Source organism: Squalius cephalus, assembly GCF_949319135.1.
Source record: "Squalius cephalus genome assembly, chromosome: 12".
NCBI classification, from domain to species: Eukaryota; Metazoa; Chordata; class Actinopteri; order Cypriniformes; family Leuciscidae; genus Squalius; species Squalius cephalus.
The window spans coordinates 5,364,014-5,378,592 of record NC_137133.1 but is presented as its reverse complement, the minus strand read 5'-3'; the positions used below and the strand labels follow the sequence as shown (position 1 = coordinate 5,378,592).

At 40.2% G+C, this 14,579-nt stretch overlaps 2 protein-coding genes across 4 annotated transcripts; both read right to left on the bottom strand.

Moving 5' to 3' along the window:
* Nucleotides 1-14: 14 nt before the first annotated feature.
* Nucleotides 15-7,599, bottom strand: acat2 (acetyl-CoA acetyltransferase 2). The gene is made up of 9 exons (XM_079888915.1): nt 7,379-7,599; nt 6,323-6,457; nt 6,056-6,237; nt 5,843-5,960; nt 5,613-5,756; nt 4,881-5,003; nt 4,654-4,808; nt 4,033-4,143; nt 15-908 (listed from the first exon to the last, which is right to left on the bottom strand). The coding sequence occupies exons 1-9, from the start codon at nt 7,425-7,427 to the stop codon at nt 738-740; spliced, it is 1,188 nt and encodes a 395-aa protein (XP_079745041.1). The 5' UTR covers nt 7,428-7,599; the 3' UTR covers nt 15-737.
* Nucleotides 7,600-7,872: 273 nt separating this feature from the next.
* On the bottom strand, nt 7,873-14,394 carry wtap (WT1 associated protein). 3 transcript variants are annotated; one of them, XM_079888880.1, is made up of 8 exons: nt 14,201-14,394; nt 13,397-13,434; nt 13,245-13,300; nt 13,107-13,165; nt 12,814-12,941; nt 11,146-12,063; nt 9,185-9,339; nt 7,873-9,079 (listed from the first exon to the last, which is right to left on the bottom strand). In XM_079888880.1, exons 7-8 carry the CDS (start codon nt 9,318-9,320, stop codon nt 8,415-8,417), a joined length of 801 nt encoding a protein of 266 aa, XP_079745006.1. In that variant the 5' UTR covers nt 9,321-9,339; nt 11,146-12,063; nt 12,814-12,941; nt 13,107-13,165; nt 13,245-13,300; nt 13,397-13,434; nt 14,201-14,394; the 3' UTR covers nt 7,873-8,414. The 3 variants fall into 2 exon arrangements, 2 of the variants coding, with proteins under 2 accessions (XP_079745006.1, XP_079745005.1); XM_079888879.1 differs by having other exon boundaries at nt 11,885-12,063; nt 14,201-14,377.
* Between the last annotated feature and the right edge of the window lie 185 nt (nt 14,395-14,579).

Here is a 14,579-nt window from a genome sequence, read left to right as displayed (position 1 = left end):
GATGATTTACCAAAAAAGTGGCCGTGTATTGACTGTAGGACACATTGCTCTCCATTGAATTCTTTATTAGGTGGTGAGATTTAGAGTACAACAGGCTAAATATGTAAACAGCTTTTCCCCTGAGGTAAAAATTAACATTGGGAGAGATTATTAAAAGCAGCCTATTGGAACCACAGGATAGAGGCTAATTTTGCCTTTTGGCACATTTGACATTCTCTAAGGCAGGTTTCTATTGCACAGTGTAAACAGGTCCTGTTCGAAATTTCCAAACAAACTGACTCCATTTAACTGATTGATTACTACACACAGAAACAAACCACACCATGATTTTCAGGTTATCATTGATATGCATGTGTAATACATGGGCAGGCCCAGTTTAAATACCAATACAAGGAATGTCATTAAAGCTGGTATACTTCAATAAGTCATCTTTATGTAGCACAAATCACTAAAGACTGAAGGGAATACATTAGTTTTAAGTGCAAAATACATTAGATTCACTCTATATGATACATTAGAGATGATTTTACACCAGAAACCAGAACTGGCCATGTGTAAATTATACTACAGGTTTCCCTTGCTTTGCAGTACTGACTTAAGTATGTACTTTCGTGTCACCATAGCCTGTTAAAGATTTGTAAACATATGTTTTGAATATGGAAACTGGTTTTTTAAGGACTGATTAAAAGCACACGATTACAGTGTGGTCATTTGTCTATATCAGCATTATTCCACCCTTATTCTCTCTCTACACACATGGCAATCCCCATTCCACCACCTATACACAGCGAAGCGACCCCTTTCCGTCCCCCTGTCCTCTGAAGAGCATGGAGCAGGGTCACCAACACTCGACAGCCTGACATCCCAAGAGGATGTCCAAGAGAGATCGCACCTCCACACACATTAACCTGAAGGGAAAGAGACAAATGAAGTGTTAAATTATGAAGCACACACATGGATATGTCAAATAAATTCTTAGGAACCATGTCGTAAAGGTTCAAAATTAATATTAAATGATCCACACAGACACAGATATATATGTAAATTGTGTGTGTGTGTGTGTGTGTGTGTGTGTGTGTGTGTGTGTGTGTGTGTGTGTGTGTGTGTGTGTGTGCGCGTGTGTGTGTGTGTGCGTGTGTGCGCGTGTGCGCGTGTGCGCGTGTGTGCGTGTATTGCTCTAACTGTTGTGGTCTTCGTCTAACTGTTGCTGGTCTTCGTCTACAACACGCGCTTTTGCACCACCTGCTGGTGAGGTCGATTAACAGCAGATGAAGAGTATGCTCTGTAATCTACTGCTTTTCCTGCAGTTTCTGGATGTCAACGTGGAATTCTGTCGAATTTGAGCCACTGAATTTGTGGAAGCGAATTTGCAAAGCGAAATAAAATGGACCGGAAATTGCCTGTTGAATAGTATAGGTTGTATTTTTAAACAGTTTGAATATTTTGGAAGGGAAATATGAAAGGTGAATATGGATTATTGAATTTTTAATAATGATATACTATTTAATATTCACAGCTTAAATATTCAACCATGCTGAATTTCAGCCCATAAAAATGCAAGTCCTAAAAATACAATCCATTAAAATGCAAGCATGGTTAATTGGCAGAAAGGACACCAACATCTCCGGAATGGACACCAACGTCTCCGGCACGGACACCAATGTCTCTGGAATGGACACCACCGTCTCCGGCACGGACACCACCCACCGTCTTTGGCACGGACACCAACATCTCCGGCATGGACACCAATGTCTCCGGCACAGAATCCACCCACCGTCTCCGGCACAGACACCACCCACTGTCTCCGGCAGGGACACCAACGTCTCCGGAAAGGACAACAATGGCACGAACAATGGCAATTAGCACGGACACCAACGTCTCTGGCATGGACACCACCATCTCCGGAAAGGACACCAACGTCTCCGGGTACGGACAGAAATGTCTCCGGCACGGACACCAAAGTCTGACACCACCGTCTCCGGAAAGGACACCACCATCTACGGAATGGACACCACTGTCTACGGAACGGACACCACTGTCTCCGGAAAGGACACCATCGTCTGTGTCACGGACACCAACGTCTCCGGCAAGGACACCACCGTTTCCGGCACGGACACCACCCACCGTCTCCTGCAGGGACACCAACGTCTCTGGCACGGACACCACCCACCGTCTCCGGCACGACGGACACCAACGTCTCCGTCGACACCACCGTCTCCGGCACGACGGACACCACCGTACCCGGCACGACGGACACCACCGTCTCCGGCACGACGGACACCACCGTCTCCGGCACGACGGACATCAACGTCTTCGGCACGACGGACATCAACGTCTCCGGCATGGACACCAACGTCTCCTGAACGGACACCATTGTCTCAGGCACGGACACCAACCAGCAAGGACACCGATTTTTGATTATGAAAATCGAATTGTTGATATAAAAAATTAACATTGTTACTAGTAGCAATTCAATTGTTGATATCAAGAATAGACATTTCAACTAGTGAAAATGGAATTCTTGATATTTAAAATAAAGGATTTACTAGTAAGAATTGTATTTCTGATATGTGAAATTGGGATTTCAACTAGTAAGAAATCAATTGTTGATATCAACAATTTGAATGGCAGCCAATGGTGACATTTCACTAGTGAACAGGGGTTAAAGTGGCCCGGAACGGTCCGGAACTGCGTTCCGGCACCTCAGATAAATTAAAAAAACTAGATTAATTAATATCAATGATAGCGCGATGGTAGGCTATTATTTAAAAAAAATGTTGCATGCACCATCAAATTGCAGCCAGCCTGGTGCTCCTTTTGAAGGAGTCCTTCCGCATCAAATCAAAACGTATTATCACGAATGCCTTCACAAACACGCTTCCCGGCGTTATGTTCTCAGTCATGGTTCTCCCGTCTGATTTGAGTGCATCTACGCCGGTTCACGCATGCAGACAAAGTCCTCCCCTCCCCGCTGAACGCCAGCGATTACTAATGTGTGAAATACACTCACGGTGGTTGAGCGTGGTAAAGTTAGTTTTAGGTTCGATATTCGCCGGACATTTGTTTTCCCTTGTCACTGTTTTATAGGGTCAACAGTCTTACAAAGATATCAATAGCAGGATTAGTTTTAACATTATGTAACCATTGTATATCGACATGAAATATTCATTCAAAATCACCTACGTGTGTTAATGCTATTTATACCTGAGAATACTTTGACGCGTTTCCACAGCGCATGATGTATAAGGGAACGTCTGCCAATTACACCAACTACGGTAACCCATGCCTATAATTTGTATTATTTAAAATTACTTTTAACATTTAAAAACCAGACGTTTTCAAATTCCAAAGCTTGTAGAAGGTTGCTGTAGGCAATACTGACTTAGGCTACAGCTTTCCTGGTAGCCTTGAGTAAATTAACTTGTCTAAGAAAATTATTCATAAAACATAAATATCAGTTGAGTCTATGTTTACTTTCTTCACTGACACAGATGAAAATGAAAAGACTATGAGTGGTAATGTGGGCTGGTGTGGCTACAGTGCCAGGGCTGAATTCATGTCCCAGTCCGCCCCTGACAGTTGCTGTTCTAGCCAGAGCAAGTGGATGTTGCAGTGGAGTTAAAAGTCAAAGGTGAAGTAAGCTAATGTCAAAATTTACATAATTGTGGTTGTGATTTATTTCTGTTAAAGTTGTCTTCAGCCATTTTTACGTTTGAATTTACATTGTGAAAAACAAGGTTGTGTTCCATATATTGTGGTGTTCAGCAATTTTAACATAGTATCGTCATCATATCAGTGTAGCTGTAGATGGACCAAAATAAAACCATTAAAATATCAAGTAAATAAGTATTGTAATACTTGGTGCCAAAGTGACACTCTTGTCCCAAAAAGTATTGCTATACCACAATACTCAATATGTTGTCCCACGGTGAGTCTGTTATCACAAAAAAAAATTTGAGGGTTCCCCCACCTGCCAAATCCCACTTTAACCACTGTATATATGCATGTATAAAGTGGAGGAAAATCACACACCTTGTCAGGGTTTAGACCGAGCTCCTGTACCACTGCAATGGACTGAGCAGCAAACGCTTCATTTACCTCGAACAGGTCCACCTCGTCTAGCTTCCATCCGGCTTTATCAACCTGGTTAGAAAGCAGATACAATTCACTTCAAAAACTAGTATCACTGCTAGTGCAAAACGAATTGGCTTTTAACAATAAATTGGAGAGGACTATAGCACAAAATGTTTCAATTGCATTAGCTAATGTTATCATTTTCTCCTCTCTTGTAAGTCACAAAGCGTCTGCTAAATGCATAAATGTTAGTGATATTGCATTACATTATAAAGCACCCAAAATAATTTCTAAAAAGTATCTTGGCTCAAACAAACAATATAACAGCATAAATCATAACACACACACACAATTATAGTTATATCATATCATAGTATATAAAATGATACTATTTCTCATTCTTATATTAATGGACAATTCTGCTCAACGTTTTAGATTTATTTGAAACTCTAAATCTGGGTCTTTAAATGGATTATACTGGTCCTCTGAGTGTGTGTTTCAGGACCAAGCACTGATTACAAGCATTCATCCTTCATTCATGTGGTTGAATTAAAACCTGTGATGACTCAAGACACTCACAGCTTTTCTAATGGCTGGAATTGGCCCTGTGCCCATGACTGAAGGGTCAAGGCCTGCCTGAGCCCAGGAAGTGATGCGTGCCATTGGTTTTAAGCCCCGCCTCTGGGCCTCTGATTGGCTCATGAGAACGGTAGCTGCAGCTCCATCATTTATGCCTGTTAAACAAAAATTAATGTCTGTACGCAATGAAGATGTCATAATTGAGTGTCAAAGACGTCTCAGTTTACCTGATGCATTGCCAGCTGTCACTGTACCAGAACCATCCTTCAGAAAACAGGGCTTCAGTTTGGACATGGCATCAATATTACTGCCATGCCGAGGAAACTCATCAGCTTTGACCTCGACTGGACCTGATATGGTAACAAAGCTTTTATTTGAATTCATATTCAGTCAGAGACAAAAGCAAGCTTAAGGAGATAAAACAATCCACTTGAAGAAGTATCTGAAAACAAAAAATGTGCTACACATTGAGAAACTACATAAGATATTAAGACAGTTTCAGAAAATACACCTTCAATTAACTGTAGCTTTCTTAGGCAACTTTCTTATACCGAGCATAAATCTAACAAAATTTGTGAGGTTTATGCTTAAAGTGTTTCTATGATTATAAAGATGACTTTACTAGTAAACAAAACAAAAATACTTATTAAGAAAATAACTTTTTTTTGTTTGTTGTTGCAGTAAAACGCTGCCTCGAATGAATTCACTGCTGTCCTAATGTTTGAGGTGAGTGAGTTTTTTTTATGCAATTAGGCAAGGATTCAACATTGACAATAATAAATAAATAAAATATTTCTTGAGCATCAAATAAGCATAATAGAGCATATTTTTTTTCCTATTACATTACATTGTAATAATACTTCACAATATTACAGTTTTTAAAAAAAATTTTTTTTGAAACTTTTAAACAGAAGTGCATATAAAACCTTTATTATTGAACGTATAAAAGAGCCTCTTGCCTTTCCTAGAGGGAACAGTGACTGGCACAATCTCCTGGTCAAAATAGCCAGCCTTCTGAGCTGCTTCAGTTCTCTTCTGCGACGTCACAGCAAGCTGGTCCTGAGCCTCACGGGACACCCCCCACTGCTTGGCCACATTCTCCGCTATCACAGGCACACAACCAAAACTAGATCAATTATCCTATTAAAGGGCACAATAAAGGTAGGCAATCTGTTTTTAAAAAAATTACCCGTGAGTCCCATGTGGTAATTGTAAAAGGCGTCTGTGAGTCCATCAGTCAATATGGCGTCCTGCAAAGTAGCATCTCCCATCTTCACCCCTGACCTCATCTGCACTATATGAGGAGTCTGACAGAAGATGTTGCATGGTTATCATTAGATCAAGATACATGTTTTTACAAATGTAGACTCAAATGTACCTTCTAGTGTCAAAGATATCTTACCCGACTCATGCTCTCCATCCCTCCTGCTATTACTATAGTGGATTCTCTCGTCATGATGGACTGGGCACCAAGACACACAGACTTTAGGCCAGATCCACAGATCATCTGACAGCTCCATGCGGGCACAGAGTATGGGATAGCAGCACCAACACTTGCCTGCCGGGCAGGGTTCTGCCCATGACCTAAATAGAGTCAAAGTAGGAGAAGCTAAGGGGGGACTCTCCATCCACAAGCTAGAGTACACTACATGTAGTGCTATATTATTACCTGCCGTGAGGACATGACCCATGATGACCTCCGAGACCTCTTCTGGCTTCACATTGGCCCTCTTCAGCACATCTTTAATGACTAATGCCCCCAGATCATGGAGGGGTACACTACTAAGGGCTCCATTGAATGATCCTGTGCATAAAATAGGCAAAACTTATTTGTTCTGTCGTTTTAACTGAACATTTAATTATAATTAATAGAATTTATTATAGGGATCATATTTAAAGAGCAAACACTCCATGTGCAAATAGACAGATATGTGCAAACTAGTTTTAATGCTTTATTATTATTTTTTTTTATTGAACAGATATAGCTGCAAATACATAGTTACAACTCAAAATAGAATTAACCAACAATAATATAATTATAAACAGTAGACAAAAAGCCAGTGAAAGTAAGTTAAATAAAAAGCAAGTAAAATAAACAGACAAAAAATAAAAATAAAAATAAATAATAATAAATTGAGCCAGGGGTAACATATAATTTAAAATAAATTCAAGAGAGAGAGAAACGCCTTGAGTCCCTTTTTGTTTTCATTTAAAAAAAGCATAAATATTATACTTTGTGCACAATATAACAGACTTTAAAGCTTTGGCATTTCCCAACCCTATTTATTAGTATTATATATCCTGAAAATGATGTGATTAAGGTGTCGCTGACCCTGACCAATCATAAAATTTCTCCTGGCCATTGCGACACAATAAATTGACCAATCAGAGCTCGAAAACACTGGGGAGAACGCACAGCAACCAATCAGAGCAGCTCTACGTTTCTTCTGCACCATAGTACCATAGTGAGACACTTCAAGACTGCGTTAGCTAATTAAAATAAACTAATAAGACACATATTTTGACGGTATAAAACTACAGCGAACAGACACTCTTTCATCGTACAGATCCTTTGGTTAATTTGTTAATTCAGGTAGTGGCACAGCAGATCAATCTTAGTATAATCTTTCAACAAGCTGCAACAGGATAGCCTACAGTTAACAGCTACAAAGAGATGCTTAGCATCGTGTGGAAAATATGATACAAGACATGAGATGAAGTTTACCTATAGGAGTCCTTGCAGCGGAAACAATAACAATCGCGTCCGTGTTCATCTTTGCTGTTGCACTGTTTTTCCTGGCAGGTTCCGTGTGTGTCTGGTGGACTGGTTCTCTATTTATATGCAGGTTGTTTCAAGGAGCCTCCCACCTCATTTGATAAGATAAGAGTACGAAAGCATCATCATCGAGATCTAAGTCTGATGCATTGGTTTTATTTTTGTGTAGCGCCATCTTATGGCGTGGACGGTTGACAAAAAGGGCAGCAAAACGTCGTCTATGCACTCTGAACTTAAATAAAAATCAGTTTAATTAATTAAAGTACTAACGTTACTTTACATCTGAAACACTTCAAACATCACTTAACATGCTCACTAAATACACAGATTCCAAAGCTTTTTTGGGGACATTAAATAGATATAATAAATCCAAGACATTGATAAACTAATGGAAAGATTTTGATAGAATTTATTCAAAACAGAAAATCAAAGCAAGGTTTGAGTCATATTAAAATTCTTTATTGATATTTGGTCAGTACATGAAAAGGATTGAAATCAGAACTTAACAAGATACATCTCAAAAAACTACACACAAGTCAAACAAAAATGTTTTCTCTCGTCATGTAGAGGAACAAAAAGTTCAACATCAGGAAACTAAGGACTCTCTGAACTTGCAGCTTCAAGACTTAATTGAGCTTTATGATACGATACATCACACGTAGCTAAATTATTTCAGAGTTCTAACGAGAGAGAGCAAATGAACAGTACAGAACCAAGTGTTCATATTACTTTGACAGTGGAAAATGGTTTAAAAGTCATTCATTAAAAAAAATTCAAATATACAAACACAATGTTGCTTTTTTTATAAACATAATCAGCTTTGAACATCTTGCAAATGCACTGAAACGGGTTATGATGGGAGGTCGGGGTAGAAAACAAAAGTGATGCAGTTGACCATTTCTCAAACAAGAACTAACTGGCCTGAAGTGTGTGACTTTCTTGTTTGTCATGAGTTACTTAAAAAATGAACAAATCTTTAAGAATGTTACAAAACAGACCCTGTGGAGGCATTGGAGGTGTTGGTGGCAACTGTTGCTGCAGATGAGTCCAGGCCATTCTGAGTGCTGTGCCGCGTACCCGCAGTCCTGCTGCCTTTGGAGACAGCAGCGGCCTCATGGGAGTCAGCATTGGAGTCTGTATCATTCGAGTGCTGGGTCACTGATGTCTCACTGCCCGTTGGTGAGTCCACGCTCTCATAGCCTGCACTTAGCTGAGTCACGTACCCTTCTCCGCCCCTCTGGCTCACAGCATCTTCTGAGTGGTTGGAGAGTTTTGACATGCCACCATGGGTGGGGCTGGAGACAGAGGGCGATGGTGGGTAATCTTCATCTGCACTGCTTGCTTCCCTATACAGACTGGAACCAGACACGCCCCTCTGAGACGAGTTCCCGTTGGCGGGTCCATTGGACACCCTTCCGCAGTCTTTCCCCACGTTTGAGCTTGAGGTGTTCATAGGTTCACTCTGAATGGAAGGTTCGGAGGCCGTTGAAGGGGACGTTCTGCTCGGGCCAGCTCCACTAGAAGTGCCTGGGGTTTGGTTAATCTGAGTCATCTGCTGCCTTGTCTCCCTCAGCTGCTGCTGAAGAACCAGAATGGTGCTCTGCATGCCCTCCACCTCCTCATCCAGCTGAATAATGAAGTCATTCAGCTCTGGACCACATAAAATGCAAAGGCACAAATAAAGTGAGTGAAGTCGATGTCGGTTTAAAACTAACCATGAAAGGAGTGGATGAACGGAGAAAGGCTTTGGCTCACCATCTTGGCTGCTCTTGAGCTCTTCGCTGTACTTCTTCTGCAAGGCGAGCTCGGCCTCCAGCTGGGCGATGCGCCCCTGAGACAGCTGCCTGCCCAACTCCTGATTCTCCTGGATCAGCATGCGACATTTCGCCATCAGCTTCTTACCAGTCTGGCTGCAAGGGAAACAAGTCTAACATCACATCGTGAACATGGCCACAGGGTCAATACAAGTGGCCACTGCATTTATGAACTGGGTGGTAACATTAGCCAACCAGAAAGAGTTTACAACAAACTCTCCATTGACCAGACTGGTAAATATTGTTGACCAGTAGAGTTTACAAGCACCTAAGAAAATGGCTTAGTTCTGCAGAAAGCAGTATTCTGAAACTAGTAAACATGGTTTAACACGCTTGGGTTTCTGTCAGAGAATGTGTCTTATTTAGACATGTTAACGCATAAGCGGGGTTTCTTACAGCTTTTTGAAAAGTGCACATGCATGAAAAAGATCAGACAACTAAAGTATCAACAGACTGGAGAAAGCCAATTACCAATCATGCCCAATGTAACCCAATGCATTTTTGGAGTGCACTTCTAACAGTGCAAGCAACCGCAATGACTGATAAGCAGTTTCCTTGTGTGCATGTAAACGGTCAACGACAAACAAGAAAATCAAGTAACAGTTCAAACAATTCTGGGAAGAGATGAGTGAACAGTCATCAGACCAAATCAAGTTTCACCATCAAATGCAATACATCTGAACACATCTAGCATGGAAGCATTCCAATAGGCCATTGACCAAGTTGCAAAACCAAATTCATTAAAAAAAAATCTAAAAGCAGAGATGTTCACAGATTCAATTAAAAATGAGTACCTACCTGTTAATCTAAAACCAGCTATGAGCAACAAGGCAATGATTGCATCAACTGAGGCTTAATGCAGCTATTTTGTGACTGGTCATAAACTAAATGACAGCAGGTAAAAATGATGTTTTTCCCAAATTTTCCCAACAATAAGCAATGCAATTTCTTGTATTATCATTGAGATAAAATAACTGCAAAACTGGATGTGCAAGAGCACGTCATTTAAATCAGCAGCATATTTTACTCTTCTATTTTGGGGTAAGTAAATGCAACACTTTTCTACTGAAAACTCAGCAGAGACTGTACTGATATATTGATATACTGTACAGAGATGCATTCAGTACCATTCAACCTTGAATTTAATGGTCACTAGATTGCTTTGGTGTCAAATACAGTAGTTAGTAATACTACTGTCCTCAAAATAAATGACTTGGAATAATTTCACCATAGAAATTGCTGGCATTCAACATTTAAGCGCAAATAAAATGTGAGGTAAAAATGGACTATTTCCTTAAACTGGTTCAACATCTTTTCTGGACATTCTGCTGCTAACCTCCAATGAAATTTCTGATGCATTATTTAATGCCACTTTAGAGCAGACAATATTTCAAAAGACTTGGTAACAAAGAAAATTACCTTAACCAAGTTGTTTTCATAGATTTGCAAAAGAAGCAGCTCTAAAACTACTCTTGAATCACACAGATTTGAAATGCAGCTATAAAGTCAAAATGTATTCTCGCCATAAAATAACTACCGAGCAAAATACCTGCGAAGGAATTAAACGTGACCCGAGAGAAATTAACAAAGTCATTAAAATCCTCACTGGGTGAAAGCAAAATAAAAAGTGATTAGAAAGGTGCACAAGTTAAAGTACAAATGATCATACACAGACATTTGAACAGCTTGAATAGTTTCCTCTAACACACATTAGACATTTGCATTCACATTGAAAAGGACAATTATGTTTGCATCTGCAGCAGCGCAACAGCCAATTTAAAATTATTACCAAGTCGGTCAATTCATTTGAACCACACTGCTGTAAACGCAAGGTGCATTTTCAGAGCAAAACAAAGTATAATATTAAGAACACAAAAAAGTAGGTGGTTTAAGACACTGTACCGTATGTCGCACCTGTTGAGATGAACATATATCAAAGTCTTTGCAGATCAGAAAGTCTGATTCCTTCCCCAAAGTCTTACATCATAAAGGCTTCTGCCCCCAAAGTCTTAAGATTGCTTAACTCCTCCCCCATTTCATTGGATCACACTACATTCCCACCTCCCTGTTACATTCTAGATTCTTAACCAGAGTCTCAAGGTGTCTACGATGGAGTTTAAATGGGGACATATTCCTCTGCAACACATTTAGTAGGGCCATGTCATGTTTTAAATGTTCAATCAGTGATCTTTAAACTACAGTTCAATCAGCTCCAGAGCCAACGCTTTGCTCAAGTCTTTCATAGGCCGCCTTTTTTGTTACAGGAAGCTTTCTAACATGGGCTGTTGGGGCTGGAAGGGGGGCGTTTCCGACGTGACCACCTCTTCAGGAACAGTCCCGATTCCTTCAGGCTTCTGTACCATGAGGGGTGTGGGGGGGAGAAAGAGCTGAAACAAAAGTGTCACCTGACCAAAACTGTCGTGTTTTGTTCTGATTTTACATTACGGTATGTGTAATAGCAGGGCAATACGAAAGAAAAATGTCTTTTGTTCTGAGCTTTGGCTTTAAAGTCTGAGTCTCGTTGTGAGCAAAACATTTCAGTCTTCCCCCACCATTATCTGCACTCCTGCAGAGGAGAAGGTGGGGGTTGAATCAGGAAAGTCTTGACTTTTTGTTTGGAGGGGGAGTTATTTTAGTTTACCTATCAGGTGTAAATTTCCAGGCACTCAGTTCATTTTGGGCTTGCTCCAGTTTGTCTTTAGTCTGTTCCAGTTCAGCCTTCATTTTGAGGAAAAATAAGTTGATGGCTGGGTCCACCATGGACGATCTCAGCTGAGCTGCACTCGGTTGCTGGACTTGCTTCAGGTACTGGATTTGGGTCTGCAAGGTAAGAGAGACCATTAGAATGAATCTCAGCATGTAAAAAATGACAAATATCAACGTCAATAAAGGCAAGTGACTCTTTAGCTCTGAAGATTATATATAAGGTTTGAAAACTCCAGACCTTTACAATTCACAACATTTGGTTAATAATAATTACACAAGTTTTTATTACTCCATGCCAGCTTCTGTGGCTATTTCCATGGCGAGAAAAATGTATGTTAGAACGAAATAGATTTTTAATATCATTTGTGCCTGCAACAATTGTAAAAATGAGCAAAACTGACTGTGAAAGTTGCACTTAAAAGTGCAAAGCTGTAGTCATCCACTATCCCACATTCTCCACCAAAATTTGCTTTCCTTTTTGTTTGCTGTTGCCATGTTGAAATGCTGGAAACAATATTCTCATTTCTGCTTCCGTACAACAACTTTGATTAATTGCAGTGAGCATTTGTACGACTAACATTTGGAAACACATTTGACTAGAACACAACAGCAGTTATTACTTAGGTAAATATCCAGTGATGCTTCACAGACAAGTCAGTACCAAAGGACAAATTCAACTGCTGCTTGTAAAATCTTTACACTTATATTCATTTAAATTCTGCATCCACATGCTTCGGAAATGGAAGCATCTACTACAGTCCACCCGAAACACTCTTTATCATTCAAGCTGATTAACCCATTTCCTCCAATAAGAACTGACCATGAAGCAGAAGTAAAAAAAGGAGATGTAGTAACAACACTTACTGTACAATCTTGCATTTCCTGCTCTTTAGTAGCAAGCCTCATGACCAGAATGTTCTCCCTGCGTGCAGATTCCTGCTGTTGCTGCTTCAACTTCTCCTCAGACTCTTTCAGGCCTGTCACATCATTGGCTGCAAACATTTCAACATTAAATAGGTGCATTAGTTATCCACATTTTATTTTCTGCACAACATAAATATAACATCTGGTTAACACAAAAAGACGGAATACTCTTAGCACGAGTAAACCACTGAAGACTATTAATAATTCAGAACATCTGGGATGTGCAAACTTACAGTTTAAATCAGCATATTTCGCCTCAAGCATCTGGACATAAGCTTCATGCTGCTTCCACCTACACCAGGAACAAAACAAATCAGCTTTACAATCAGGAAAGCTTCAACATACATATACCCTTAGAGATTATTGCACACCTAGTACAGAGCTCCTCTCGGGTCAGGGTCTTCATGTCAGATTCACTAAGGCGAACCTGCAAGGACAATAAATAAAGAATGAAGATTTATAAGGAATCTTGTTGGCGGTAAGAGATTCATATAATCAGATTAGACTGCGACAATGAGCTCACCTTCTTCGGGAGAGGTTCTTCATTGGTCATTCTGATCCCTGTGGAGCACAGAAGCACACAAATCAAGCATTCGGTGAAACAACTCAAAGAGAGACAGGTTTTTCCAAGCAACAATATGCAGCAATGGTCTAAAGGCAGTTGCGTGGATTTCACACGCCTACACATGTGCAATTACAAATATAGGCCATGAAGGCCAGCGATTCTCTCGTTTTTATAGAATGCAACAATTACAATAACAAAATGCCTTTTAAATCAAGCATTTGTAATAATGCATTAAAAAAAATAATGATCGTAAAACCGCAGTGAATATGGAGAAAATCAGTTGGAAAAACCAAACTGCTCTATTAATCGGGTTTACTGCCAAAGCATTTCATGCACCTTTTCCACGTTTATTATTTTTTAAAAACGAAACAGCAAAGTAATCTGATCGGACTCCAACGAATTTAGCTTCTCATTGTGTCAAAAAAAAAACAAAGTTAACCTTGTTCATGGAAAAGGAGTTCGCCAGTTTAAAGAGTGTTAAATACGCTAAACGCTACGCGCTGCAAACAATCGCGCCAATCTGATAGTCTCACTATGCACGTTACTGTCGGGGGAAATGTGAAGCTTAAGTTGCCGATTATGCATGTTTTTCTTCAAATAAAGTCACTAAATTACCGTGAAAGGACGCGGAGGAATAAAAAATGTGCCGGCGCCTTCTTGGAGCAGTTTCGCTGTCACAAAATGGCGGAGAAGGAAGAGACTCTCCCTCTCCGAGAAGCAGCATTTTTTCTGGAATAACAAAATAAAAACTCTAACACTTACCAGACCCAATTCACTTCGACCAGAATGACGCGTATTCTTTTCCAATAAGAGATCTCAAGTGCTTATGTTGAATTATATGTTTCTCGGAAGGGGGACAGCTACGATTTGTATTTAAACGGAGTGGGACCCGTCCGCCATGACCAGCGTGTGCGCGATGTTGTTCAGCCGCACAGCATCAGTGTGTTCGCGCGAGCGCTGAGGGGGAGGAGCACGTTACCATGTAGTGTTGTTGTTGCCATGTTGCAGTTGTACTCAGTGAGAAATCGGGTCTCTATCATTTTAGTTAATAGTAAAATGTGATAATTATTCACAAACGTGTGTATAAGTATATGCAAACTACATTAATTATATACATATAAGTGGTCGCTCATTTTAGATT